General features: G+C 45.3%; 1 protein-coding gene and 1 pseudogene across 1 annotated transcript; both read right to left on the bottom strand.

The window, feature by feature from the left end:
* Window positions 1-7,234: 7,234 nt before the first annotated feature.
* C1rb (complement component 1, r subcomponent B) lies at window positions 7,235-17,849 on the bottom strand. Its single transcript, NM_001113356.1, has 11 exons — window positions 17,821-17,849; window positions 16,698-16,923; window positions 14,874-15,066; window positions 13,876-14,022; window positions 13,582-13,778; window positions 13,226-13,373; window positions 12,920-13,041; window positions 11,194-11,272; window positions 10,748-10,903; window positions 8,578-8,652; window positions 7,235-8,028 (listed from the first exon to the last, which is right to left on the bottom strand). Coding segments are annotated over exons 1-11 (2,121 nt in total). The 5' UTR covers window positions 17,823-17,849; the 3' UTR covers window positions 7,235-7,252.
* Window positions 24,534-27,157, bottom strand: Gm18840 (predicted gene, 18840; annotated as a pseudogene).

The following is a 27,440-nucleotide window of genomic DNA, read 5'->3' as shown; positions in this document are numbered from 1 at the left end:
AAGAGACTGTGGTACACCTCAAGGAAAAGAATGTCTTTCCACAAAGACAAGCAGAGGCTGTGAGCAAACAGATGCACCAGTGGACTCATTTAGGTGTTAGCAAGCTCATCAAGACATTTTCCAAGACGAAGTATTATGTACCAGGTTTAAAACACCTTATAGAGTAGGTGGTGCACAAGTGTGTACCCTGCCAGGAAGTTAATGTCTGCCACAAAACAGTGGATCCAAGAAATGGTACTGGAAAGATAGACTTGGTGTCCACTGGGAAGTAGACTTGGTGTCCACTGGGAAGTAGACTTGGTGTCCACTGGGAAGTAGACTTGGTGTCCACTGGGAAGTAGACTTTGCTAAAAAAAAAAATGAGTATAAATACATCCTGTCTTTTGTGAATATGTTCTCGAGATAAATAAAAGCTTTTCCCTATAAAAATAAGACTGCTCAGATGGTCATCAAAAAGAGTATTAAATTTTTTTTCAAGGTTTACAGTGCCCATAACAATAGGGTCAGATAATGGCCCTGCCTTTGTTGCCCAGGTAAGTCTGGTGTGACCAAGAGTTAGAGATCAAATAAAAATGACATTGTATATAGAGACCTCAGAGCTCAGGACAAATAAAAGAAATAATAAAACCCTAAAAAAGTCTTTGACAAAATTAACCACAAAGACTGGTGCAGACTGTGTGCTCCTTCCCCTTGCCCTATTCAGAACCAGAAATACTCCCTCTTAATTTAGTCTTACCTTTCTGAGATCCTTTATGGGGCTCTCCTGCCCATCACTGTCTTAAATGATGTGTTTAAACCCACATGTTATTTTAATAATGATCTGTATGCTAAGTTAAAAGACTTGCAGGTGGTGAAAAAGGACAACTGACTACAGCGAACGAGCCGGGTACCCCAAAGACATATCACGAGTTCCAGGTTAGAGATCTGATCTATGTGCACCTGCATCATGCACAGACCTTCAAATATCACTAAAAGGGTCCCTGCCTAGTTCTGTTTACTACCCCTTCTCATCCTGTTTTCTGTTCTTAACCTTTGGCCCATACATCCTTAATTGCTTAAATACAAGTTTTAATGCTCAGACAATAATACCAGTAGTTACAACCAAGTGAGACATCATTTCAAGATTGAAATGTACCAGAGAGAAAGGGGGAGATGTAATATCCAAAATAAATTCAAGACTACCCAGTACCTTCCCCCTTCAAAAGGACTTTTGAAACTGTACTAACAGGACAAGTACAGAGTCAGATAAAAAGGTGGCTGACTAAACAAATATAGGAATGTAGTTTTAACAGTCAAAATTACTAAGCTTCCAAAACAAGATTAACAATTCCCCTGCCCGGCCTCACACTAAAAACCTCAAGGAAATACAAATTGAGAGTCACCCTATACAAACCAACCAATGTCTAAAAAGGCTATTGGCTATTAATTAAAATAAGCCAAACTGCCCTGGTGCCTAAATCCTGGCCTTATAAAAGTATACAAAGTGTGTTCTTTCTTTGTTCTGGGTCTCTCCTCTGACCTGTGTGCTGAAAGGGGGTTCCCCAACATGTTGGATAAGTAAAATCCTCACGTATTTTACAACATAGCAGTCTCTGTGGTCTTTGTGTGAGTGAGGGTCTTTTGACAAACTACAATATTTGGTTGGTCAGTTGGCCGTGTATGCCCTTCTCAATGAGGACACAAACACATTGCTTTGGAGATAAAGTAGGATCCTTGTCTGTCTGTCTGTCTGTCTGACTGACTGTCTGTTCACTTGTGTGACCTCTGATTCTGGTTTGCTCAGTTTTTGTTTTCTGGCTTTCTCGTGGCCTTCTCATAGAGAGAATTCCATGTGAATTGACATGGTGATAGGCAGACAAGCCAGAACTTCGAGGCCCAAGAGACACAGAGGACACTCTGGTCTATCCTTCTGGGAGAAGGACCCTTAAAAGGTCTCTCTCCATCTGGGCTGGGTAGTAATCGTTCCTGGCAGTCTGATTTTTATTCTGTGGTGGTCACCTGGAGGAAGTTTTCTGTGTGTGTCTCTCTGTGTTTTAACTTGTTTTGTTCTTTTGGTGTTATTGTGACACTTTATCTGGAATGTTTTCATTTGTGTTTTGTGTGTCTCTTTGTGTTTGGACTTAGACTGACAACTCCTACTTATTCCCCTTTTAATATTGTGATTGTCGGGCCGTGGCCCTGGATGTTGAAACTGCTGAAAGTGAAATAGAGGAGGCTGTAAGAGTGGCTGGGTCCCTGAGCCCAGCTTTGGGGTTGGCTCCCTGAGGTCACTGATCTGATGTCCAGCTCCTGGGAGTGCAGCCAGCTAAGAACAGTGCTGGCACAGGGCCCCCATTCCTATTCCCCTGTGCCCCCTTCAAGGCTGTATGATGTGAGAGTGTGGTGCATGGCTGTCCTTGGATTATTAAGGTGGAGCCAGTAGAGGGAGTTCACAAAAGGCCACAAGGCCCAGCCACACACCTGATAGGACCAAGGTAACAGGTTAAAAACAAGAGTTAAAAAAAAAGGAGCGAAGATGAGAAAGACAGATGTAAAGAAGTAGAGGTCTGGAAGGAAGTGAGTTAAGACTGTTTAAAGAGCAAAGCTTCAGTAGACTCAGGAGACATAGATGACAGTGACAAATAAAGAGATTAGCAGTGAGGAAAAGTAAAAATAGAGATAAAGGAGATCAGAGAGATTTCAGAGATAAGAGACCCAGTTTTACAGAAGGTGTACACCGAGCCTTAGAGATTAATGTCTGGAACTGCAAATAAAGAATTTTCCTTTTCCCTGTCAGTGTAAACAAATTCAAGACCACAGCTGCCAGGAATGACCATCTCTGAAAAAACTTCCCTACCCCACTTCAGTCTAATGTCCGATGAAAACTACAAACTGCTTTGGCCTTGCTGATTGCTGACAGAGTTTTCTGCTAAATTAAAATTATCTCTGGAGAGACACATTCTAGAGCCACAAGGCTAGTAAAAGAATAAAAAGCAATAATGCCCTGCTAATATGTGATAATTTATTTATGATTTTCATTTTAGTTGGTTTGCTAAACATAGTTTCATATCATATGTGATCTCACAGAATGCCAGGCTCTGCCCGTCATCAACGGTTCCCTAGCCCTCCTTTGCATCAGTGGTGCCAGTGTTCCTCCCTCGTGTAGGTGCCAAATACTGTCCTACAGTGCATGAGGAAAAAAGCCCTTGTGACATGAGCTGCTGTGTGTTCTGTCCTTGTTTATTTAACAATGTGAGCATTCATCATTCTGTCATTGAGACATTTTCTGACTCAGTAAAAATCAGTGATGATAATTTATTAATATGTGAAAAACATAAACAGTTTCCTAGTAGTTAAAAACTAACTATAAAATGAACATCCTACATATTAGATTAATTCATTCTGAGATTAAAATTATCATATAACATGGCACATGTTTTAAAATACCCTAAACAGTTATCTAGCATTTTTCTTGTCATATCTTAAATAATTTCTAGCTAAGTGATATTAATCAGATAAAAGTGTGTCTCCTAATAATGTTATTGTTTGCTTTTTATTTCCTGATACCAATAAAATATTTTGAAGTTTCCTTTTCTGGAATACTCATTTTTGTACATGATCTTTAATAAAAATTAGTGACTTATCTCTTTTTACCTCGGTTACCATAAGACACATGCCATGTACCTTAAGACTCCATTTGGTGGTCGGAGGTCCTGTGGAATGCCTAATGCTTACATTTAAAACAGAGTTTTGTCCTTAACAGTTCAAATGGTAAGCCGACAAATAGAGTGTTACTCATTAAAGGTATACTGTCATTCTGTTGGTTTCTAGTTGACAAACAGAGATTAAAAAAGATACTTTTAAATCATGTGTCTGACTTGTTGCCCATTGTGGTTTTGCTATGGTTTGTTTATTTTAAAAGAGTCTAACCTAGATTGGCTTCACAACCCCTGTATGGTCCAATGACCTTGAACTCCTGGTCCTCCTGCCTCCGCTCCTGAGTTCTGAGTTTAGCAGCATATCTCACTTCATGACTTCATTCATCTATCTGATAAAAAAAGATTTGTGTAAAAAACTTCCAACACCCAAATGTAAAAATTCTTTAAAAAAGTGGACAAAAGACTTGACTAGACACTTCACCAAAGAAGGTATATGTATGACAGATAAACACATGAAAAATGTCCAGTTACCAATGGTGTGTATAACTTGCTTATGTTAAATGTGTGTAGATTTGGTGTTGTTCAAAAGGTGTTTATGTAGCTAAGTGATGAACCAGGCCTCTGGTGACTTAATATTTAGGCATCACTAGTTTGTGTTCTATCAAGAGATTATTGAATTTGCGTGTTCCCCTGAGACTAAAGCTCTTTTTCCTTCCACTTGGTCATCCCTTGCTATAAATGTGGGTCATGTCAGAAAATATGATGATGACTCTCCACAGACTTTCCAAGGAGTTACAGACTTTTGTTTTGAATTTGCACCAGGATATTTACCCGGGGTTGCTTACCCCAAAAGACACTGTTATGTACATTTTAATGATATGTTTGTGACATGTGAATCATGGGATTTTGTTTGTCTGTAACCTGCTTTTTCATGTTGCATCAAGATTATCTGTTATGAAAAACAATGTATATTTCTAACATGCTTGTAAGAAAACATATAACAAAGACTAGACCCTAGCAAAGTAGCTCATGCTGATAGTGCTAGCACCTGAAAATGATAAGCAGAAGTAATAAAAAGCCAAGAAATTAAAAAGAAATAAGAGACAAGAAAAAAAAACTTATATAAAATGCATGCCACAACAGTCAGAAAAACTAGAGAGCTTAGTCAAGATAGAACCTGGCAACAGAAGATCAATGTGTTTACTATAAAGAAAAAAGGACACTGGGCAAGAGACTGCCCCAACAAGAAGAGGAGGAGCCCCCCCACATGACCAAACACTTCCAACTGTTCCTGGCTCAAAGTAAAAGGATAGCAAAAGGGGTGCTAACACAGAAGCTGAGTACTTTAAAGAGGTCGGTGCCCTACCTGTTGAAGAAGCTACAAAATAGACTGTTTTTCTTATTCACCCACAAACCACTGCAAAAACGTTAAAAAAATTCCTGGCTACTGCTGGCTTGTACAGATTGGAGATTCCAGGTTTTGCTGAATTAAAGATATAAACAACCCTTTGTATAAAATAATAAAGGACAACAGGCCTTGTATGCCATTAAGACTGCCCTAATGTCGGCTACAGCTTTAGGCCTCCCGGAGGTGACTGAGAACAAAAATATTGCCAAAAGGGTTCTTATTCAGAGATTGGGGCCCTGTGGCATAGTTATCCAAGAAATTAGATGCTCACAGTCGGCTATTGGATGGATCACATGGCCCCCAATGAAGGAGCTAGAGAAAGTACCAAAGAAGCTAAAGGGATCTGCAACCCTATAGGTGGAACAACATTATGAACTAACCAGTACCCCGGAGCTCTTGACTCTAGCTGCATATGCATCAAAAGATGGCCTAGTCGGCCATCACTGGAAAGAGAGGCCCATTGGACACGCAAACCTTATATGCCCCAGTACAGGGGAACGCCAGGGCCATAAAAGGGGAGTGGGTGGGTAGGGGAGAGGGGGTGGGTGGCTATGGGGGACTTTTGGTATAGCATTGCAAATGTAAATGAGCGAAATACCTAATAAAAAATGGAAAAAAAAAAAAAAGAAATTAGACCCTGTGGCTATAGGATGGCTGCTTGCCTACACACAGTGGCAGCTGTGACCTTACCGGTCAAGGACAAAGATAAATTGACTCTGGGACAGAACTTGGTGCATGCCCTAAAAAGTGTGATTTAGCCCCCTGATTGATGGCTGACTAATGCTCACATGACTCCTTAGCAGACTCTGTTTTTCAACTTTGATAGAGTCACTTTTGCCTTCTGCAAGTCTGAACTCAGCTACCCAGCTCATAGACCCAGACTGTATGTGATTTCTTACTGAGACACAATAGTGGCATGAAAATCTAACAGACCAGTTACTAGAGGGTGCAGACATTACCTGGTTCACAGACTGGAACAGCTATCCAAAAGAAGAAAGAAAACATGTCAGAACAGCTGTGGGAGCTGGACAAGGCCCTGCCAGAGAACACATCAGCTCAAAAGGAAGAATTGATCTCCCACACTAAAGCCTTGGAATTAAGAAAAGGAAAAACACTCAGCATCTACACGGATAGCAGGTACGCTTTTGCCACAGCCCCCCATCCATGGGGCCATCTATCAACAGAGGAGTCTACTGATGTCACATAAAAATATATATATATACTGGTTCTACTGAAGGGCTTCTACAACCCTGCCAAGGTAAACATCATCCAGTGTCCTAGTCAGCAGAACATATGAGAAAGTTTCCTGGCAGGCTGTCCAGGAGCAGCTACCTAGGCCTTAACATTCCATCTAGGCCTTAATATTTTACCTAGGTCCTAACAGTAAGAACCTGTCTCAAATGATTAGTGACTGAACTTAGAGACATAAATTCACAATATTCTTCCCTTCCAGAAGATTTAATAAGAAGGGAATGCATTTAAAAAATGTTAAAAAGAAAAACCATGGCTTTCTTTATGTTGTACAACTAAGACAAAATATAGAATAGTATTTTAGCTATGTATATGTGTATGGATGGGTATGTGCAGGTGTTGGAAGGCTGAAGCTGGAGTTAGAGACAGTTGTGAGCCATGGGACAAGGGTGCTGGAAATCAAACGATGTTTGAACTATGCAAGAACAGTCCATTCTCTCCCTCTCCCTCTCCCTCTCCTCTCCCTCTCCCTCCCCCTCCCCCTCCCCCTCCCCCTCCCTCTCCCTCTCCCTCTCCCTCTCGGTATTTTGAGACAAGGTTTTTCTGTGAAGCCTGTCCTGGAATTCACTGTGTAGACCAGGCTGGCCTCAAATTCAGAGACCCACCTGTCTCTGCCTCCTGAGTGCTGGGATTAAAGGTGTGCACCACCCCTGCCTTTCTAACAGTCTATACTCTTAACTGGGGAGCAACCCTCCAACTCATCATTGTAAGCTTTAATCCCGAGCTTCAGCAGGAGGACTGTATACTTTAGGGCAGCCTGGGCCACACAATCAAACTATGTTGAAAACACAACAAAATGCCATAACGTTGTTGGGATTACAGAAAAGAGAGTTTATTCTATACACGGTCTGCATCTGTGATTTTTATATGAGAATCATAGTGCTTATCAACAATTGGTCAGATACATTTTTTTTAATACACTATACCCTGGATTCTGACCCAGTGAACACTGGGTTCAGTTTTCGTCTCCCATCTCTTTCTTGATCCAGTCAACATAATTCAGTACCTTGGTGTAGAAGCCATATCCCTCACCACACCCAATGCCCCAGGATACGATGCCCGTAGCCACCCAGATATCACGATTTCTGTCCCTGACTGCAAAAACACCCCCACTGTCCCCCTGGCAGGCGTCTTGCTGTACAGCTGGGTCCCCAGAACAGAACATATTTTGAGAAAATGGAGAAGTATCCTTTTTTGTCCAGAGCCATCTCTGGCATGCCTCTCGATCAGCTACAGGCAGTCTGACAAACCTGAGATGGAAAGGTATCCTATTTCCTGTTGTCCCGAATCCGCTGACATAACCCATGAGGCCTTGGCCATAGAAGGTCTCATTGTCTGGGAGACAGATGGGGAGGAGTTCGGGGCCCAGTGTGACACTGTTTTCCAGCTCCAGTAGAGCAATGTCTCCTTCAAAATTGTCAGGTTCTTCTTGGCGGTAGTCTGGGTGTATGATGACCCTACGGACTGGGTGATGTCCCAGTTTTTGGATCTGTTCCATGTTTGTGTGGCCCAGGAAAACAAGCGTTCTGGGGTTGGTGTTTTTTCCTTTGTTGGGATACTTGGGGTAGATGGTGTGGGCTGCTGTGAGGATCCAGCGGTCTCCAAGCAGGGCCCCACCCCCTGGCCCATAGATAGTGGTGAAGGCCTGCCAGGGGAAGTTGCCGGGCCTGGCTGGCTGCCCTCCAATGATGCGCTCCTTCTGTGTCACAGGGTTGACAGGTTTCCCACACACTGCAGAGAGACAAGATGAGAACCTGTCAGCTGCAGGTTCCAGCCCCTTCTTCCCTCTTTTGTTCATCGCTCCCCCATCCCCCACACCCCCAACCTTCCCCCCCCCCAGCCCCCTCCTCTGCTGCCGCTCCTAACTCCTAGCCTTCCTCTCCTTTCCTCTGCCTATACCCCCCCCCCCCTCTCTCTCTCTCTCTCTCTCTCTCTCTCTCTCTCTCTCTCTCTCTCTCTCCCTCCTTTGTCTTCCTTTTCCCATAGTCCCTTCTTCCACCCATTCTTGGCTAACTCTCCCTGTTCTTACTAATTCCTTCTGGGAATTTCTCTTGACTTTACTCTCTGATTCCTTGTTCATGGGAGCACTAGACCATCAGGACTAGTTTAGATTTTCTGTATCTCTCTCTTTTTCCTGGCACACACTCTCTCGCTCCTTTTCCTTACTCCTTATCGGGTGTTTCCCTTGGAGTTGAAGCATCACCTTACTTGATCTCTCTCTGTAGAATGCCCCCGCCCACCCCCATACTGCAAATGACATCTGGCTCATCCACTCTTTACCTGGCAGACACCGGGGCATTTTCTCTCCTTCCTCTTCATTCTTCCAAATGCCTTGGGCTGTGCAGGTATATATCCCTGAGGATTAAAAGAGTTTGTGTCAAGGCTGGAGGTGGTGGGCCAGAAAAGCAGGCAGCAGAGGCCATTGGACACTGAAGGTGTTATAGAGGGAGTTGGAGAAAGGAGACACCATAGTCAAGGATCAAAATTAACTGGTTCAAATGTATATAGATATATAATGCTAAAAAGACTCCGTACATGTATTTTGTCTTATTGTTGAGTGAAAAAATAAAAACTGCAGAATACTTAGCTATATATATTTGGAAGGAAGCCATCTGAGTTTACCAGTGACTGCATCTTGATAGCAGGATTACAGATGATAATGCCATGTCTTCCTTCCTGTATAACTCTTTCCAGGATTTATTGTTAAGAACAGGCTGACCTTGAATTTGCTATATAGCCCAAGCTGGCCATGAATTCTCCATCCTCAGCTATAGTAACCCAAATGCTGGTATTCTGGGAGTGCAGGACCACATCCAGCAATAGCTACATCGTCTGATTGCTGTCACTCTGCCCTTTGGTTACTGAGTATTTTATCTGCATTATCTCGTTTAAATATGGTGACACTTTCAAGCATGTATTAAGTTCATTTTTAAAGTGAGGAAACTAAGATTAAACCCTTCCTTCCTTCCTTCCTTCCTTCCTTCCTTCCTTCCTTCCTTCCTTCCTTCCTTCCATATTTCCAGTGTTGAATATGTAACTCTGGGACTCTCACATGGTAGATAAGTCCTTAATCTTGAATTTTTTTTTGTATAATTTAAAGAGAATTTTTTGATAGATGTGGTGGTATGTACCTGTAATCCCTGGGGTATAGAGATAGGAAGATTAGGTGTTTAAAATCATCCTCATCTATACAGAGAGTTTGGAGGGAGCGAGAGGGAGAGACAGAGAGGGAGAGACAGAGAGGGAGAGGGAGAGGGAGAGGGAGAGGAGGAGGAAGAGGGGGAGGGGGAGGGGGAGGGGGAGGGAGAGGGAGAGGGAGAGGGAGAAGAGGGACAACAGAATATTAAAGATACCAGTGGGGCATGCTGGGACTATAGCTCAATGGTAATAGTGCATACTTTGAATTCATGAGAGATGCCCTAGGTCCAGTCTCCATGACTACAGTAAGCTGACCAACCCACGCACAGATGAGTTTGAGAATCGTTAAGTAAACCTGAATGCTTAAAGATCACAACATGGCAGCCTGAGAATGGTAGCTTAGAGGGGGAATGTCACTGTATATGTGGTGGTGGTGGTGATGGTGGTGCTGTGTTCTTAGTGATGGTAGAATGGATGGTAACAGTATTATTGGTCTCTCTAATGAGTGAGTTTGGTGTAGACAGAGTGGATGCAGTGATGATAACAGAGATGATGGTGATGGTGATACTGATTTTGATAATGGTGTTAGCGATGGTAATGTGTACTGGAGATTGCCTATGTTGGTGGTGCTAATATCAGTATGGCGGTGATGTTGGTGTTGCCTATGGCTTTGCAGGTGCTGGTGTTGGTTTGGTGGTGGCAATTGTTGGTGTTGGAAGTGATGATGATGATGATGTTGGTACTGGTAGTGTGTCAGTGGTGGCTATGGTGGTATTGTGTTGGTAGGGTGCTATTGGTGATTAGTGCATTGTTACTGGTCGTGGTAGTATTGGGAATGGTTGTGGTGGTTAGAGGGTGGCTTACGAGATTCAATTCTTAGCCAGGCTTGGTGGCACACAACACTTTAATCCCAACACTGGGAAGACAGAGGAAGGCAGATTTTTGAGTTTGAGGCCAGCCTGGTCTACAGAGTGAGTTCCAGGACAGCCAGGGATACACGGAAAAACCCTTTCTTGAAAAACCAAAACAAAAAACAAACAAACAAAAAACCCCCAAAAAACCCCCACAAGAGATTCAAGTCTTTGCTTTCCATTGGTTTGGTGTTCTTCTCTTCAAACTATTACTTTGTTTCTTAAGTGTTTTGTTTTTATTATTTTGTTTTTTGTTGTTGTTGTTGTATTTGTTTGTTTGTTTGTTTTTGGCATTGTAATGTAGAATCCTTCAGTTGGTACTCAGGACTCCACTGAAGAAATGTCAGGTGTCTCTCAGAGCGGAAAGAGGAATAAGGACCGTGATGCGCCTCAATTCCTACCTCGCATGGACTCGCTGCTGCCAGCTCTGGTCAGCATCTTGTAATATGGTTCATGGCAGTGATACTGGATACTGGCTTCATAGGTGGTCACACCTTTTGTGGTGATGTAGCGGAAGTCCCCATTAGACAGGCTTTGGGGCTGCCCACAGTTCTTGACTTAGAGAGAACACAGGGTTGTAAGGAAGTGGAGGACACCTTTGCAAGACTTCGGTTGGGCAATTGGGGGTCTCGGGGACCTCAGAGAAGAATGGTCAGTAGGGTGCACACTTGCACTAGATAGGGTAAAATTCAGATCTGCCAGAGCCCATCAGGTTGGAGATGAGGCCTAAACAGCTTCTAAGGAACAAGCCAGGAGGCAGGACCCTTGGAGATGAGGGGTCTTTCTCCCTCCCAGCTCAAGTCTCAAGATTAAGGGATGTGACTTACTCATCCAGTTTGTGACTTACTCTTGCACCTGGGCATGGCACGATGCCACGTGCCATCATGCTGGCAAACAGCTGTGAAGGACAGTAGCGCCTGATTTCCCTGTTTAAGCCGAAGTTAGACATGCAGTCAGCACTCAGGACCCCCACTTCCAAGGTGCACAACGACTGTGGGAATGTGATGGGCGCTGTGTCCATCTCTTAGACCTCAGCTCCCTCACAGATGTGCCTCCTCCTCCCTCCTCCCCATTCTCCCTAGCTAGTGCTCTCAATCTAGGGCGGCAGATGAGATGCCGAATTTCAAACCAGAAACTCACAGCAAGGTCAATTGGTAGGTTCAATAACTTTGTTTTTAGACCCTGGACTGTTTCCACTAGACCCCCGCTCCCTCCCAAAGTGTAATAAAGACAAGTCAGGATTGTACTTTTCTTTCAAACCAAAGACCATTTTCTAGAGCAGACCCAGGCTTTTAGGCTTCTCCCTCTTCTTGAAACAGTCTACCAGCCAAGGTCTCCATCACACTCCCTCTCACACTGCAGTTTTCTTAAAGCACAGGGCTTTCCCTAATCTTCTAGTGCTACTTGGCCGCTTTCATAGGTGTTTAATATGGTGACATTGCATGTGAGTGGACAGTTGGCACAACATCAAAGAGTGACACTCACTTGATAATATTGAAAAATATGGTTATTATTATTTTTTTTGGAGACAAGGCTTTGCTATATAGCCTAGGCTGTCCTAAATTAACTATGTAGCCCAGGCTGGCCTCAAATTCATGATTTTTCTCTCATGAGTTTCCTCATGAGTTACAGGTGTAGGTGCCACTGCCCCTGGTTATAAATAACTTATTAAGAACAGCCATCAGATGGGTCTAAGGGCACTTGTAATCCCAGCACTCAGGAGGTAGAGGCAGGATGATAAAGAGTTTAAATCTAGCCTGTGCTATACAGTGACACTGATCGTCACCAGCCTACCAACTAACCATCCCTTCTCTCTATCTATTTAACTCTCTCTGTCTCTCTGTCTCCGTCTCTGTCTCTCTGTCTCTGCCCCCCCCCCCGTCTCTTTCTGTCTCTCTGTCTTTCTCTGTCTCTCTCTTTTTTTTGAGACAGGGCTTCTCTGTGTACCCCTGGCTGTTCTAGAACTCCCTCTGTAGACCAGGCTGCCCTTGAATTCACAGTGATCTACCTGCCTCTACTGGCCTCTATGCCCTTAAGTGTTAGGATTAAAGTCATGAGCCACCACAGCCTCGCTAAGACATCAGGTTCATAAAGCGAAGCGAAGCGAAGCAAAGCAAAGCAAAGCAAAGCAAAGCAAAGCAAAGCAAAGCAAAGCAAAGCAAAGCAAAGCAAAGCAAAGCAAAGCAAAGCAAAGCAAAGCAACAAAAACAAACCCTTTGAGTGTTTTCTCTATGCAGACAAAGTATATTCTTTTTAGTCTTCTTTTCTATACCTGGCCTTGAACCTAGGACCACCAGCATCCTTTTCAAGCCCTCTCCTTCTGACCTATATCCTCAGCCCTCTTTTTCACTTTTTACTTTGAGATGAGATCTCACTGAGTCACCACTGTTGGTCTTGAACTTGCTCCATAACCTGAGTGGACCTTGATCTTCAGTCCCTTTGATGTTTATTCAGATCTGAGGGCAGACAGATTGATTCTTTCAGCCCCACCCTCCATGGCTCCAGTTGAGATCTGCCCATCTCTTCCTCCTGGGACACCCAGAGGATCTGTCCCATGAGCTTCGGCCTCTTACCTCCATGAGCTGGTAGCCTTGCTTGCAGGTGACAGTGAAGTAATCCCGGAACTGGTACTGAGGCTGTGGATCCTGGATGATGGTGAACTCATCCAGAGCCTTGGGCTGGGGGCACTTGATGGCTGTTGGTGAGGGCATGTGCTTGTCAGAGCCATTGGTCCCCTCCTGTTTGCCTTATTACTGGCAGGCGAGGGAGGCACCTACATATCTTATTTTAGTTTAGGGGGCCTAGAGACAATACCCCAGGTCTCATCGATGTTCAACACAAGTTTTCCAGGAAGCCTTGCTCCACCCTAACCCTCTCACTTTCAGTGGTGTAGTGCAGCTTCCAGCCTCGGCTGTCCCCTGACTCATCTGTGAAGAACAGCAGATCCACTGCATTGCTGCTGGTGTCAAGGTCTGGAGGCCTTTGCTTTCCACAGAATTCACCCAAGTTCTTCCCATTAGCGTAGATCTGATGGGAAAATGGGAGGAGATCATGGTTAGTTCTCTTCTTTTTACACAAGTCCCCTTGGGTGGACAAGGGTAGAGAAGCTACTCTAGACCTCTATGATCCTGGTGAACAATGTGTCCCTGTCCCACTCAGTTCGAGATCCCAGGAAGGAGCAGGGACCTGGGGAGCCACTCGAGTAATGGAAAGAAAGTTTGAAGTCTAGCTCTACCTGGAGCTGGTCATAGGGGCAGTGCACTTGCTGGTGGTCATCAATTTCAAAAGGATCCAGGAACTTGAGGTGCACAGTGAGGCCCCTCTCCACCCGGATGCTGTAGTTGCAGCGTAGATCCGGTGGATAGGGCTGAGGGTATTCAAGGCTGGAGACATAGCCTGAGGGCTCTGTGTAGAGCTCACTGCTGCACTCAGCTATAAATGCAGAATCAGAGGGGCTGTTAGGGTGTTAGGCTGGCCCAGCAAGCCTCTGCTCTGCCTTTGCCTTCCCACCCTTCCCACTCAGCCTCACCCTGGCAGGATTGCCCATCTTTCTGAAGCTCATAGCCAGGATGGCAGGAACAGAAGTAGCCTCCAACATAGTTGTGACACAGATGTTGGCATCGGGGCTGCAAACCCTCTTCCACTGAGTTGGGCTGCGATGCACATTCATCAAGGTCTGGAAGGGATTCCAGAAGGAAGGGTTACATCCCTCTCCACAGAATTCTGGGGCGAGGTGTGCTACTGTTGTGCTATCTCTTCCTATGTTCAGAATATTTTGTGCGGGTTTTTTTTCCCCTCAAAGAGTCATGTACTAGAAGCCTGGAGACAAAGTCCACTTCTGGCCCCTTTGCCTCTCTATGTTCTCTGGGAGCTGCTTGGTGGTAGAAGAGCCCAGATGGTCAGACCCCATCTTGAGGAGAGAAATAAGGAAAGCTAGGCTTCTGGCTTCTTTGGGCTCTGTTGAGGTTTGGTCTGTTGCTTTGTATTGCAATGCTAAATACTGGTCCCCGAGGTCTGGTTGTCATTAGGGGTAAGAGAATCCTCACATCCACCAAGTGATACTGTGTGACTTGCTCTTTAATTTAGAACTGTTGGTTGAATAAAGATACCGGCAACCTATAGCTGGCCAGAAGAGAGGTAGGTAAAGTTTTGGTTCCCAGGCTTGGGGTCCAAGGAGGTCCACGATGGACAAGATAGAAGGTGGAGAGAAGAGGAGAGCAATCATGAGAATTGCCCATGAGAGCTGCCCAGTCTGAGTAAGAGCTGCCTGGATGGAATACAGCCAATCATATCTCAGGGTTGTTAACGGGGAAGTAGACGTAAGAGCATAGAGAGTTGATATCTGCCCAGCTCTATCACTGATGAAGGCTTATTATAAATACAAAAGTTTTATCTGGGAACTGAATGATCAAAGGGTAGAAATCCCCGATGGAGATTAAGAAATTACTACAACAGGGCTCAAACATGCCCCAGCCCCACTCCCATGGCTGAGGCCAGAGTGAAGGGCTGGCTGTGGGGAGCACTCACCTACAGCCTGGTAGTAGGCCAGGAAGCCCTTGTAGAACATGATGGTCCCATTCTCCTCATTGGAGAAGTCTGTGTGGAAGGTCAGCAGCATCTTGTTTCCTTGGGACATGAATTCCTTGCTTCCTGGGGGGTTGCCCAGGGGAGAATCCAGCTGCCCACAGAACCTCCCCAGTGTTTGCTTATCAGCAGAAATCTGTTGGAGGGAGGACAATGGAGAGAAGCCCTGCTAAGGAGTCTGGTCCCGTGTGGCAGCCAGAGAGACCCTCCTTGGATTGAATCCTGATCTAATGTTACTATCTGTCAGATCTGGCTGCTGTGCACACCCTCAAGTGATGCTTATGGGTCCATCTCTGTCTTTCATTAAGTTTGTTTTCTTAAGTTAGGATATCACAATGTAGCCTAGGCTTGCCTTGATGGCATTAATTAAGGCCTCTGTCTCTGTCTGTGTCGAGGGGCATGTTACAGGGGCATGTTACAGGGGCATGTTACAGGGGCATGTTACAGGGGCATGTTACAGGGGCATGTTACAGGGGCATGTTACAGGAGCATGTTACAGGGGCATGTTACAGGGGCATGTTACAGGGGTAGGTTACAGGGGCATGGTACAGGGCCATGTTACAGGAGCATGTTACAGGAGCATGTTACAGGGGCATGTTACAGGGGCATGTTACAGGGGCATGTTACAGGAGCATACATGTCAGCCCAGAGGATGACTTGCAGGAGTCAGGTTTTCCCTCCATCATGGGCATCCTTGGGATTGAACTCAGGGTTGTCAGGCTTAGAGACAAGGGCCTTTATCCACTGAGCCATCTTGCCAGCTCTGGACTGGGATTGAGCCTGTTATTCTTCTACCATCTTCCCAACTGTTGGCTAACCTGTCACCTGTCATTGTGTGCCTGGTATGTCATCTCTTTCTTGTTTCCGATAATGTGCTTTATTATATAGCCCGTGCTTGCCCAGGCCAGTCCAGAATGGTCTAAGTCTCCCTAATAACTGGGTTCACAGGACTGCCCTACTATGCCCACATTTTTATTTATTTTGTTGTGCTTTCTACTTATTTGTTTGAAAAGCCACACTCAACTCAGCCTCCTGATAGACCCAGCTGAACATGATAGTACAAATGGTACCCAGAGGTCTCCGCACCGGCCAGCATCACCTAGTGTCTTCCCTGCTTTGTCTCACAGATTCCTTACTTTGTCGAAAGCAGAAGACGTTCTCCTTGCTAGCTCTGCCGTGGGACGCACCCCTCCCTCAACGCTGCAGACTTGTTGAGTCCCCCTTGTTGGGGAAGTGTGCGGGTTTTCATGTTATTTTCTTAGCCTCCTGGCTGTTGCCTGAGCCTCATAGTGTGAGGAAGAGCACAGGCTCTGCTTGAATCCTGCCTTTTATTTTTACTGGATGTAGAAAGATGAGGCTAAGAAAGAAACCCTTTGAAGGGTACATACAGGGGTGACCAAGGTCCTTGTCTTCCCTGAAGGACATGTGACACCTTTCATATGTTTCTTTTCTTCTTGTTTTGGATGCAGTAGGTTACCATTCAGGGAAACTGAGGCATGGCTGTTTCTCAAGGCCTTATGGTTAGCTGTGTCCTAACTCCAATACATAGTGAAATCTACTGGAACAAACACCCCCATGCCTGCCCCTTTTCCTCATGAATCTCACTGAAGGCCTCAAAAGTCCACGAATACCCCCTCTATGGCACCAGCGACCCAAAACCAGCATTTCTACAGAGCTGTACAGTGATGGGGTGCAGGCATATTGTCCAGAGTATTCAGAGCACAAATTTCCAGCTTTGTTTCCCCTCCCTCCCACTCTGACGCCTACCTTAACATAGTCATAGAGGCAGCCTTCAGAAGGCTCCACGTCAAACTGCCAGAAGACCAGCTTCACCCTGTACCCCATGGGGACAGTGATCACAGTGGTTGTCTCCAAGTCACTGGGGTAAGGCTTGGGATACAGAGGGGAGGTCACCTCTCCATAGAGCTTCTGAGGGAGGTAGATGGAGCCTTCCACCCCATAGAACAGGGTCACCAGGAGGGCAAAGAGCCACCTGTCAAAGAGAGAGGCGAGTGTTTGTGGGGCTGGAGGATCAAGGGTGTTGTGTAGCACCCTTGCTATTTGAACTGCCTTAGGCAGGAATAGGATGACTAAACTGCTTGGTTCTTCCCCCATGCCCATTGTAGACTTCATAGTGGTTCTGTGATTGGGGGCATCAGCAGCCTCTGCATCTGCTGCAGCTGAGTTCCTCGTAGGTCAGTGCCCAGTCCAGGGGTCACTGGGTTCTATAGCACTCCCCATAGCCCCTGAGCTGCCTTCTCTGTCCTTCTCTTTCATGTCCTTTCCTTCCAGGGGTAGGACTGGCATGGGACCAGCTATCTGAGAGTGAAGTTTTCCAGTGATGGCTCTGCAAAGTTTCCCAAGGCTTCAGCAAGAAGCCCCTCGCCCCCGGGGAAACCCTTCTGGCGTCTGACAAACACATGTGGGGTCTGAGAAACACACGTGGGGGGATTTTCTCCTCTCTCAGAGAGTTCCCTCCCCTCACTGTTACCCTGCTATGAACCCAGTGTCAAGAAAGGAGAGGCTAGCTCAGCTCATGTCTAAGGGTCTGGACCCTGGGAGAAGGGCTGAGGAGTGACCCTGAGAAGTATGTGCTCTGGAGCTGGCAGTATGGAAAGAAGGGTATTGTATTCCTGTTCTTATTCCCCTTCTATTTTCTTTCCTTTTCTTTTCTTCTTCCTCTTCCTCTTCCTCTTCCTCCTCCTCCTCCTCCTACTCGTCCTCCTCCTCCTCCTCCTCCTCCTCCTCTTCTTCTTCTTCTTCTTCTTCTTCTTCTTCTTCTTCTTCTTCTTCTTCTTCTTCTTCTTCTTCTTCTTCATAATATGGGAGCATGTTTGCCACTTATGCCCAACTCCTATCTCCTCCCTTGGTACCCATCAGTCTTACTCACATGTCTCAAGGCCAGTTTGTTTTGGGTCCTCAGCTCTCCTGACAGAGTCTTCAGGCACTCTAAGCTGAAGGAGGGAGTAGGCATACAGGGGAGGGAAGGATTGTGGCAGTGGAGGGGGTGACCATTCCTGGAGAAATGTTTCAGGGAATGAAGCATTTGCATAAAGGAAAAAAAAATCTTGAGTTCCCAGTTTAGGTTTGGTCTTGAAATCCTCGTTGCTTGATGGCGCCATCTGGTGGTCAATGTGGGGAATGGCTGAGGCGATGGGATCTGAAGTTTTAGGGACCTGGAAACATTTTGTTTGGAGGGACAGACTCTGGGGTCTCTAAATCGGATTAACATTTTCTGGGAGACTTTCCCGGGGGCTGCTTGTTGCCCTTTATTCCAGGATCCTCGCCACAGGCATCGCAGACTGCGGAGACACTTAAAGGCTCTGCTTTCTCATTGGCTCATTTCTCACAATCACCTGGAAGCCAAGGGGCTGGGGTTTCAATGCACAGGGTGAGGTGAAGAAGAACTGGGTTGAGGAGGGCACCGGGGTGTATGGCTGTGGATATGAGTGTGGGGAAGGTGCAATGTCGCTGGACACTAAAGCAAGGCTCCGCTTTGAGCTCCCGCCTTTTGAACTTAGATCTTGTTGAAGATAGGGCAGCTGCAGAGTGGAAGAAACATCTTTTCCTGGACCTCTGGTCAGCTTGAGTCTTCTGGGATACAAGTACTTAGTGCTTCAAGCAAAGGGTGTGGCCGCAGAGGGAGAGTGACTCTTTCTTCTTAGAAGGGAAACCAGGTTCCCGAGACAGCTGTGCTGTCCACAAGGACATTGTGTCCTGTTTAAAAATTTTGCTCCTATGTCCACCAAAAATTTTATGGCACCTTGTTCTGTGGAGGTTTTGACTACAGAGCAGGTATGCCAGTTCCTGTAACTTGTTCCTGATTAGAGGAAACGTTCCTCCCTCTACTCGCTCTTCTCTCCCGACTTGTCCACGTATGGGATAATTCGTATTAGGGGTCAGCCTGTGAACTTAAAGGATCCACAACGATGGAGGCAGTCTCCCCTTGACAGTGACCTTGGCATGAGGCCGGAGAGCAGGCACACACAAGATGTGAAACGCACGGAGGTTTGGAAGATTTTCCCAGCACTGGGGCAGAAGCCTGAATGAAGGTAGTGGCTAGGAGAGAGGGAGGGGTGGGGAGGGCTTCCAAGATTTTATCAGGGTAAGATAAGGTCGGGAAAGACCAATGATGAGGGATAGGAAATGGACTAGATCAGAAGACAGAAGGAAGAGGAAATCTAGCCTAGTGAATTGCATGTTGGTATCCTAAGAAGTAGGTGTGTGTGTGTGTGTGTGTGTGTGTGTGTGTGTGTGCGTGGCTTGTTCATAACTGCGGCAGAAGGATCAGATGGAAGGGTGTGGTCCAAGAAAGCAAGTCAATTGAAAAATCTCATCTACATTGCTTCTAGGGATTCTGAGTTCTGTTCTGATGTCATGTGACTTGACCAAAAAAAATGCCAAACCTGGACCTTACCACCTCAGGTCCTGCCCCACTTCCACTCTGTTTAAGCATCCAAATAAAGTTTAAATCTGCATCTAGAGATAAAAAATTACATAGATATGGACAAATATATGTATTTTGCTTTGTCAATAAAAATATGTAATTTTTTATAAAAAATAAAATTTCAATAAGAATAAGAATGATATATGCTTATTACTTAAAATGTAGTCAGTAGAAAATAAGAGAAAAATCAGTTAAAATCACTCCACCTAAAATAACTTCTGTTTAGCATTTTTAGAATACTTTTACTTTAAACCTATTTACTTTTTTAAGAATTTATTTACTTGTAGTTTATGTGCAGAGTTGTTTGCCTGGGTGGATGCGTGTGCACCTGTGCACGCAGTGTCTGTGGAGGCCAGAGAGGGTGTTGGAAACTCCAGACCTGGAGTTATAGACACATGTGAGCTATTTGTGTGTGTGTGTGTGTGTGTGTGTGTGTGTGTGTGTGTGTGTGTGTGTGTGTGTTTCCATTCCAGGGACCTCTTAACCTCTGAGTCATCTCTCCAAACCCCTAGACTACTTTTAATAGTCTTTTGAATTGTGCATAGGGTTTAAAAAGTAGAATCAACCATATTTATATCCTGCCAACTATTTATTAATTTATTTGTTTATTTATTGGTTTTTAAGACAGGGTTTCTTTGTGTAGCCCTGGCTATCCTGGAACTGACTTTGTAGACCAGGCTGGCCTTGAACTTCCCGCAGTGCTAGGACTAAAGGCATAAGGCACCACTACTATGTTTTAATTTTTTGTTAACTTTGAAATGAGATCAAAGCTGGCCTTGAACTTATGATCCTTCTGTCTCAGCCTCCCGCGTGGCTGGGATTTTAGTGTGTATTACGGCTTAGCTTGGATGCTGCTGTTATTTCAAAGATAAATTTAACCTTTGACTTTACAGCACGTTCATCTCAACACTAACGCACTTCCTTTTCTCCCCTCTCTTTTATGGTATTCATTTTCTATTATCACTGAACGCGTGTGTTTTATTTTTGTCTTTTAGTATAAATCACTCCAAATCTTCCCTACAAATTAAAGAGTTCATCTTCTCAGGTTTGCAATGCCCTGGGTGATGAGGGCCAGCAGGAAAGTGAGAGCTGGTGGTACAATCTTCATAGAAACAGGCCTTCCCAGGGATGGAGTCTGTACAGCGGTGGAGCCCGGAAGGTGAAATGGGTGCTCAGGCAGGTCTGCGGGGCAACTGGGAGGAATCCCGGAGACAGAGCATGCTGGGCAAACATGCTGGGATGAATGAAGCCTCAGTGGAGAACCAGCTTTGGAACTTCCACAAGCCACGGGATCTGTGGGAGCTTCCGTTTCCTCTTTGTGAGGCATGAATGACAGAAAACACACCCTCTGCCAACAGGGAGGGAGGACTGGATGAGACAACAGGCGATGCTCCTGGCTTACAGTAGATGTAAAATGGAATCGAGTATTGCCACGATTGTCTGGAGAAGCTGGGACAGGAGGCATATTTGAAGCTCACTGTAAGGGTTTTCAGAATATTTCAGAAACACAAGAGACCATGAGTAAATACAGAAGAAACCGTCCATAGCTGAGGTCGGGGAATTAAAAAAAGACACACATGGTGATGATGCAGGTGTACACGCTTGTAATTCCAGTGTTTGGGAGGCTGAAGCGGGAGCATTGCCGTGAGTTCAAGGCCAGCCTGGCTACAGAGTGAAATCCTGCCTTGAACAAACAAAAAGACATTCTGAGCAAAGGTTGCTTGGTATAAAACCCAGGAGAGCAGAAGGTTCTGTTTCTGATTTGGGACAGCGTGGTCTGGGGAGGCGGGGCTTTTTATTGGCAGTGGGTTGCTGAATCAGTGGCTTTTTTTTTTAGTTTTTGATACAGGGTTTCTCTGTGTAGCCCTAGCTGTCCTGGAACTCACTCTGTAGACCAGGCTGACCTGGAACTCAGAAATCCACCTGTCTCTGCCTCCCAAGTGCTGGGATTAAAGGCATGGACCACCACTGTCCTGCTGAAACAGGGACTTAAACAGGGTCTCCTGGCTTCATGTTGATCCACACTCCTGCCTGTTCTTAGCTGGGACCTCCACAGCACTGGCTGGCCACTCCTCGGGTCCCCTGGGGTCAGTCTTTACCTTCAATCACCCACTTTATCCAATCTATGTTACTGAGCACTTCTGTGTAGAAGCCTTACCAATCTGGAAACCAGTCTGGACTACATAGTGAGACCTCACACCCCTGCACCACACACACTAGATAAGGACTTCATTTGAGTAGCAGTTGAAGGCAGAAAGCCTGCTGCCATTATCTGTGTGAGGTGAAGAGTCTCTCAGCATTGGCTCTAGTTGGGTTTTTGACCTTATGGGCTAAGCATGAAGTATACCTCAGAGGGGCTGTGGGTCAAGCTGTGAACTGTAAAGTACTAGCTCATTTGGATTTAGTCATTCATTTAACCCTCCTGTTGAGCCAGTCTCCTCCATAAGTCCGCTTGGCATTAGCAAAGGAGGTGTTTTGGTGAGATGAGGAAAAGTCAGATATGGTGGTAGTTGACTAAAATTGATTAAGACATGCTGAAGAACTCTGCCACCCATTGGGTAGAACATTTGAGTGGCTGAACTTTCTCTAGGTCAGTATCGTTCGATGCATCTCTATATCTTGTTCTCATTCCTTCCAAGTCTGTGGAGTACCCACCGAGTCCTTTCAAGTCCAGCAGAGGATATTTGGAGGACACCCTGCAAAGGGTCAACATCATCCACTGTCCACTTTGGAAGGAAGCCATCTGAGTTGACTGCATCTTGACAGCAGGATTATAGATGATAATGCCATGCCTTCCTTCCTATATAACTCTTTCCAGGATTTATTATTAAGAACAAGCTGATCTGAAATTTGCTATATAGCCCAAGCTGGCCATGAATTCTCCATCCTCAGCTATAGTAACACAAATGCTGGTATTCTGGGAGTGCAGGACCACATCCAGAAATAGCTACATCGTCTGATTGCTGTCACTCTGCCCTCTTGGTTACTGAGTGTTTTATCTGCATTATCTCGTTTAAATTTGGCGACACTTTCAAGCATGTATTAAGTTCATTTTTAAAATGAGAAAACTAAGATTAAGCCCTTCCTTCCTTCCTTCCTTCCTTCCTTCCTTCCTTCCTTCCTTCCTTCCTTCCTTCCTTCCTTCTTTCTTTATCTCCAGTGTTGAATATGTAACTCTGGGTCTCTCACATGGTAGGCAAGTCCTCAGTATTGATTTTTTTAATAACTTAAAGAGAAATTTTAGTTAGATGTGGTGATATGTACCTGTAATCCCTGGGATATAGAAGTAGGAAGATTAGGTGTTTAAAATCATCCTCATCTATACAGAGAGTTTGGAGAGAAAGACAGAGAAAGAGAGAGAGAGAGAGAGAGAGAGAGAGAAAGAGAGAGAGAGAGAGAGAGGGAGAGAGAGAGAGAGGGAGAGGAAGAGAGGAAGAGAGGAAGAGAGGAAGAGAGGAAGAGAGGAAGAGGAGAGGAGAGGAGAGAAGAGAAGAGAGGGAGAACAGAATATTAAAGATACCAGTGGGGCATGCTGGGATGTACTCACTGATAAGTGGATATTAGCCCAGAAACTTAGGATACCCAACATATAAGATACAATTTGCTAAACGCATGAAACTCAAGAAGAATGAAGACCAAAGTGTGGACACTTTGCCCCTTCTTAGAAATGGGAACAAAACACCCATGGAAGGAGTTACAGAGACAAAATTTGGAGCTGTGACGAAAGTATGGACCATCTAGTGATTGCCATATCCAGGGATCCATCCCATAATCAGCCTCTAAACGCTGACACCATTGCATACACTAGCAAGATTTTGCTGAAAGGACCCAGATATAGCTGTCTCTTGTGAGACTATGCTGGGGCCTAGCAAACACAGAAGTGGTGCTCACAGTCAGCTATTGGATGGATCACAGGGCCCCCAATGGAGGAGCTAGAGAAAGTACCCAAGGAGCTAAAGGGAACTGCAACCCTATAGGTGGAACAACAATATGAACTAACCAGTATCCCAGAGCTCTTGTCTCTAGCTGCATATGTATCAAAAGATGGCCTAGTCGGCCATCACTGGAAAGAGAGGCCTATTGGACTTGCAAACGTTATATGCCCCAGTACAGGGGAATGCCAGGGCCAAAAAGGGGGAGTGGGTGGGTAGGGGAGTGGGGGGGTGGGTATGGGGGACTTTTGGGATAGCATTGGAAATGTAAACGAGGAAAATACCTAATAAAAAATTTAAAAAAAAGAGTGCATGCTTTGAATTCATGAGAAAGATCCTACATTCAATCTCCATGACTACAGTAAGCAGATCAACCAACTCACAGATGAGTTTGAGAATCATTAAGTAAACCTGAATGCAAAAGATCACAGCGTGGCAGCCTGAGAATGGGAGTGTAGAGGGGGAATGTCACCCTACATGTGGTGGTGGTGATGGTGGTGCCGGGTTCTTAGTGATGGTAGAATGGATGGTAACGTTTTTATTGGTCTCGCAAATGATTGAGTATGGCGGGGACAGAGTTGATGTGGTGATGATAACAGGGATGGTGGTAATGTGGTGGTGATGGTGATACTGATTTTGGTAATGGTGTTAGTGATGGTAATGTGTACTGGAGATTGCCAATGTAGGTGGTGGTAATATCAGTATGGTGGTGATGTTGGTGTTGCCTATGGCTTTGCTGTTGTTGCTGTTGGTTTGGTGGTGGCAATTGTTGGTGTTGTAAGTGATGATGGTGATGATGTTGTTATTGGTAGTGTGTCAGTGGTAGTTATGGTAATATTGTGCTAGTATGGGTGCTATCGGTGATTAGTGCATTGTTACTGGTAGTGGTAATGTTGGCAATGGTTGTGGTGGTGAGAGAAAAGTGGTTCCTTAAGAGATTTGATACTTTGCTTTCCATTGGCTTGGTGTTCTTCTCTTCAAACCGTGTGTTCTTTTTTTATTTTTTTAATTTTTTTGTTTTATATTTATTGTCTTTGTTGTTGTTGTTTTGGATTTTTTGTTTGTTTGTTTCTTTTTGGCATTGTAATGTTGAATCCTTCATTTGGTACCCAGGACTCCACTGAAGAAATGTCAAATGTCCCTCAGAGCTGAAAGGAATAAGGACCATGATGGGCCTCAGTTCCTACCTCACAGGGACTCGCTGCTGCCAGGTCTGGTCAGCATCTTGTAATATGGTTCATGGCAGTAATACTGGATACTGGCTTCATAGGTGTTCAAGCCTTTTGTGGTGATGTAGCAGAAGTCCCCATTAGACAGGCTTCAGGGCTGCCCAAAGTTCTTGACTTAGAGAGAACACAGGGTTGTAAGGAAGTGGAGGACACCTGTGCAGAGACTTCAGTAGGGGCAATGGGGGTCTCGGGGGACCTCAGAGAGGGTGCACACTTGCACTAGATGGGGTAAAATTCAGATCTGGCAGAGCCCATCAGGCCAGAGATGAGGTCTAAACAGCTTTTAAGGAACAAGCCAGGAGGCAGGACCCTTGGAGATGAGGGGTCTTTCTCCCTCCCAGCTCAAGTCTCAAGATTAAGAGATGGCAGACATCCAGTTTGTGACTTTCTCTTGCACCTGGGCATTGCACGATGCCATGTGCCATCATGCTGGCAAACAGCTGTGAAGGACAGTAGCGCCTGATTTCCCTGTTTAAGCCGAAGTTAGACATGCAGTCAGCACTCAGGACCCCCATTTCCAAGGTGCACAACGACTGTGGGAATGTGATGGCCGCTGTGTCCATCTCTTAGACCTCAGCTCCCTCACAGATGTGCCTCCTCCTCCCTCCTCCCCATTCTCCCTAGCTAGTGCTCTCAATCTAGGGTGGCAGATGGGATGCCGAATTTCAAACCAGAAACTCACAGCAAGGATATTTGGTAGATTTAATAACTTTGTTTTTAGACCCTGGACTGTTTCCACTCGACTCCCTGCCCCCTTCCAAAGTGTAATGAAGACAAGTCAGGATTGTACTTTTCTTTCAAACCAAAGACCAATTTCTAGAGCAGTCCCAGGCTGTTAGGCTTCTTTCTCTTCCTGAGCAGTCTACCAGCCAAGGTCTCCATCATACTCCCTCCCACACTGTAGTTTTCTTAAAGTCCAGGGCTTTCCCTAAACTACTAGAGCTATCTGGCCACTTTCATAGGTGTTTAACATGGTGACATGGCAGGTGAGAGGACAGTTGGCAAAAGGTCAAAGAGTGCCTGGCACTAATTTGATAATATTGGAATATATGATTTTTTTTCCTGAGACAAGGCCTTGTTATATAGCCTAGACTGTCCCAGAATTAGCTATGTAGCCCAGGCTGGCCTCAAATTCATCATTTTCTTGCATGAGTTTCCTCATGATTTACAGGTTTAGTACCTGCTGCCCCTGGATATAAATAACTTATCAAGAACAACCATCAGATGGATCTAAGGGGACTTGTAATCCCAGCATTCAGAAGGTAGAGGTAGGAGGATAAAGATTTTAAATCTAGCCTGGGGTATACAATGACACTGATTTTCACCAGCCTACCAGGCAACCATCCCTTCCTTTCTTTATATATATTTAACTAACTCTCCTTCTCTCTGTCTCTCTCTGTCTCTGTCTCTGTCTCTCTGTCTTCCTTCATCTCTCCCTCTCCCTCCCTCTCTCTTTCCTGCCTTTTTTCTCTCTCTCCCTCTCTCTTCTCTGTTTTTTTACTCTCTCTCTCTTTTTTGAGACAGGGTATTTCTGTGTAGCCCTGGCTGTTGTAAATCTCTCTCTGTAGACCAGGCTGGCCTATGCACTCACAGTGATCTACCTGCCTCTAACTGGCTTTTGTGTACCTAAGTGCTTGGATTAAGCCTGGCTCAGACATCAGGTTCTGAAAACAAAACAAAACAAAACAAAACAAAACAAAACAAAACAAACAGTAAACAAACCCTCTGAGTGTTTCCTGTATGCAGACAAAGTAGATTCTTTTTCTTCTTCTTTCCTGTACCTGATCTTGAACCTAGGACCACCAGCACCCTAGGCAAGCCCTCTCCTGCTGAGCTGTATCCTCAGCCCTCTTTTTCACTTTTTACTTTGAGATGAGATCTCACCGACTCATCCTGGTTGGCCTTGAACTTGCTCCAAAGCCTGAGTGGACCTTGAACTTTGATGTTTACTCAGATCTGAGGGCAGACAGATTGATTCTTCCAGCCCCACCCTCCATGGCTCCAGTTGAGATCTGCCCATCTCTTCCTCCTGGGACACCCAGAGGATCTGTCCCATGAGCCTTGGCCTCTTACCTCCATGAGCTGGTAGCCTTGCTTGCAGGTGACAATGAAGTAATCCCGGAACTGGTACTGAGGCTGCGGATCCTGGATGATGGTGAACTCATCCAGAGCCTTGGGCTGGGGGCACTTGATGGCTGATGGTGAGGGCATTCGCTTGTCAGAGCCATTGGTCCCCTCCTGTTTGCCTTATTACTGGCAGGCGAGGGAGGCACCTACATATCTTATTTTAGTTTAGGGGGCCTAGAGACAATACCCCAGGTCTCATGCATGTTCAACACAAGTTTCCCAGGAAGCCTTGCTCCACCCTAACCCTCTCAATTTCAGTGGTGTAGTGCAGCTTCCAGCCTCGGCTGTCCCCTGACTCATCTGTGAAGAACAGCAGATCCACTGCATTGCTGCTGGTGTCAGGTCTCGAGGCCTTTGCTTTCCACAGAATTCACCCAAGTTCTTCCCATTAGCATAGATCTAAGAATAGATGGGAAGAGGGGTGGAGATCATGGTTAGTTTTCCAGCATAGATATTTTTTACACAAGTCCCCTTGGGTGGTCAAGGGTAGGGAAACTACTCTAGACCTCTATAATGCTGAAGAAATTAAGTGACACATCAGCCAAGGTACATTGAGGTTACCGGATGCTTAATGACTCTTTACACAGAACAGAGGAATGCATACATAAGGGCTGACAGGAACTAGACAATATAACAACTTTGGCTAGCTGTGACTTTTTGTGTTCCATCTAAATTTGAGATTGTTTTTTCCTATGTCTTAGAAGAATGGCTCTGAAATTTCTTCTGGGGTTGCACTGAATCTGTAGATTGTTTTCGGTAGGATGGTAGGGTACTT

Source organism: Mus musculus, chromosome 6 (assembly GCF_000001635.26).
Source record: "Mus musculus strain C57BL/6J chromosome 6, GRCm38.p6 C57BL/6J".
Classification (NCBI taxonomy): Eukaryota; Metazoa; Chordata; class Mammalia; order Rodentia; family Muridae; genus Mus; species Mus musculus.
The sequence above is the reverse complement of the archived record's forward strand: the minus strand, read 5'-3'. Positions and strand labels throughout refer to the sequence as shown.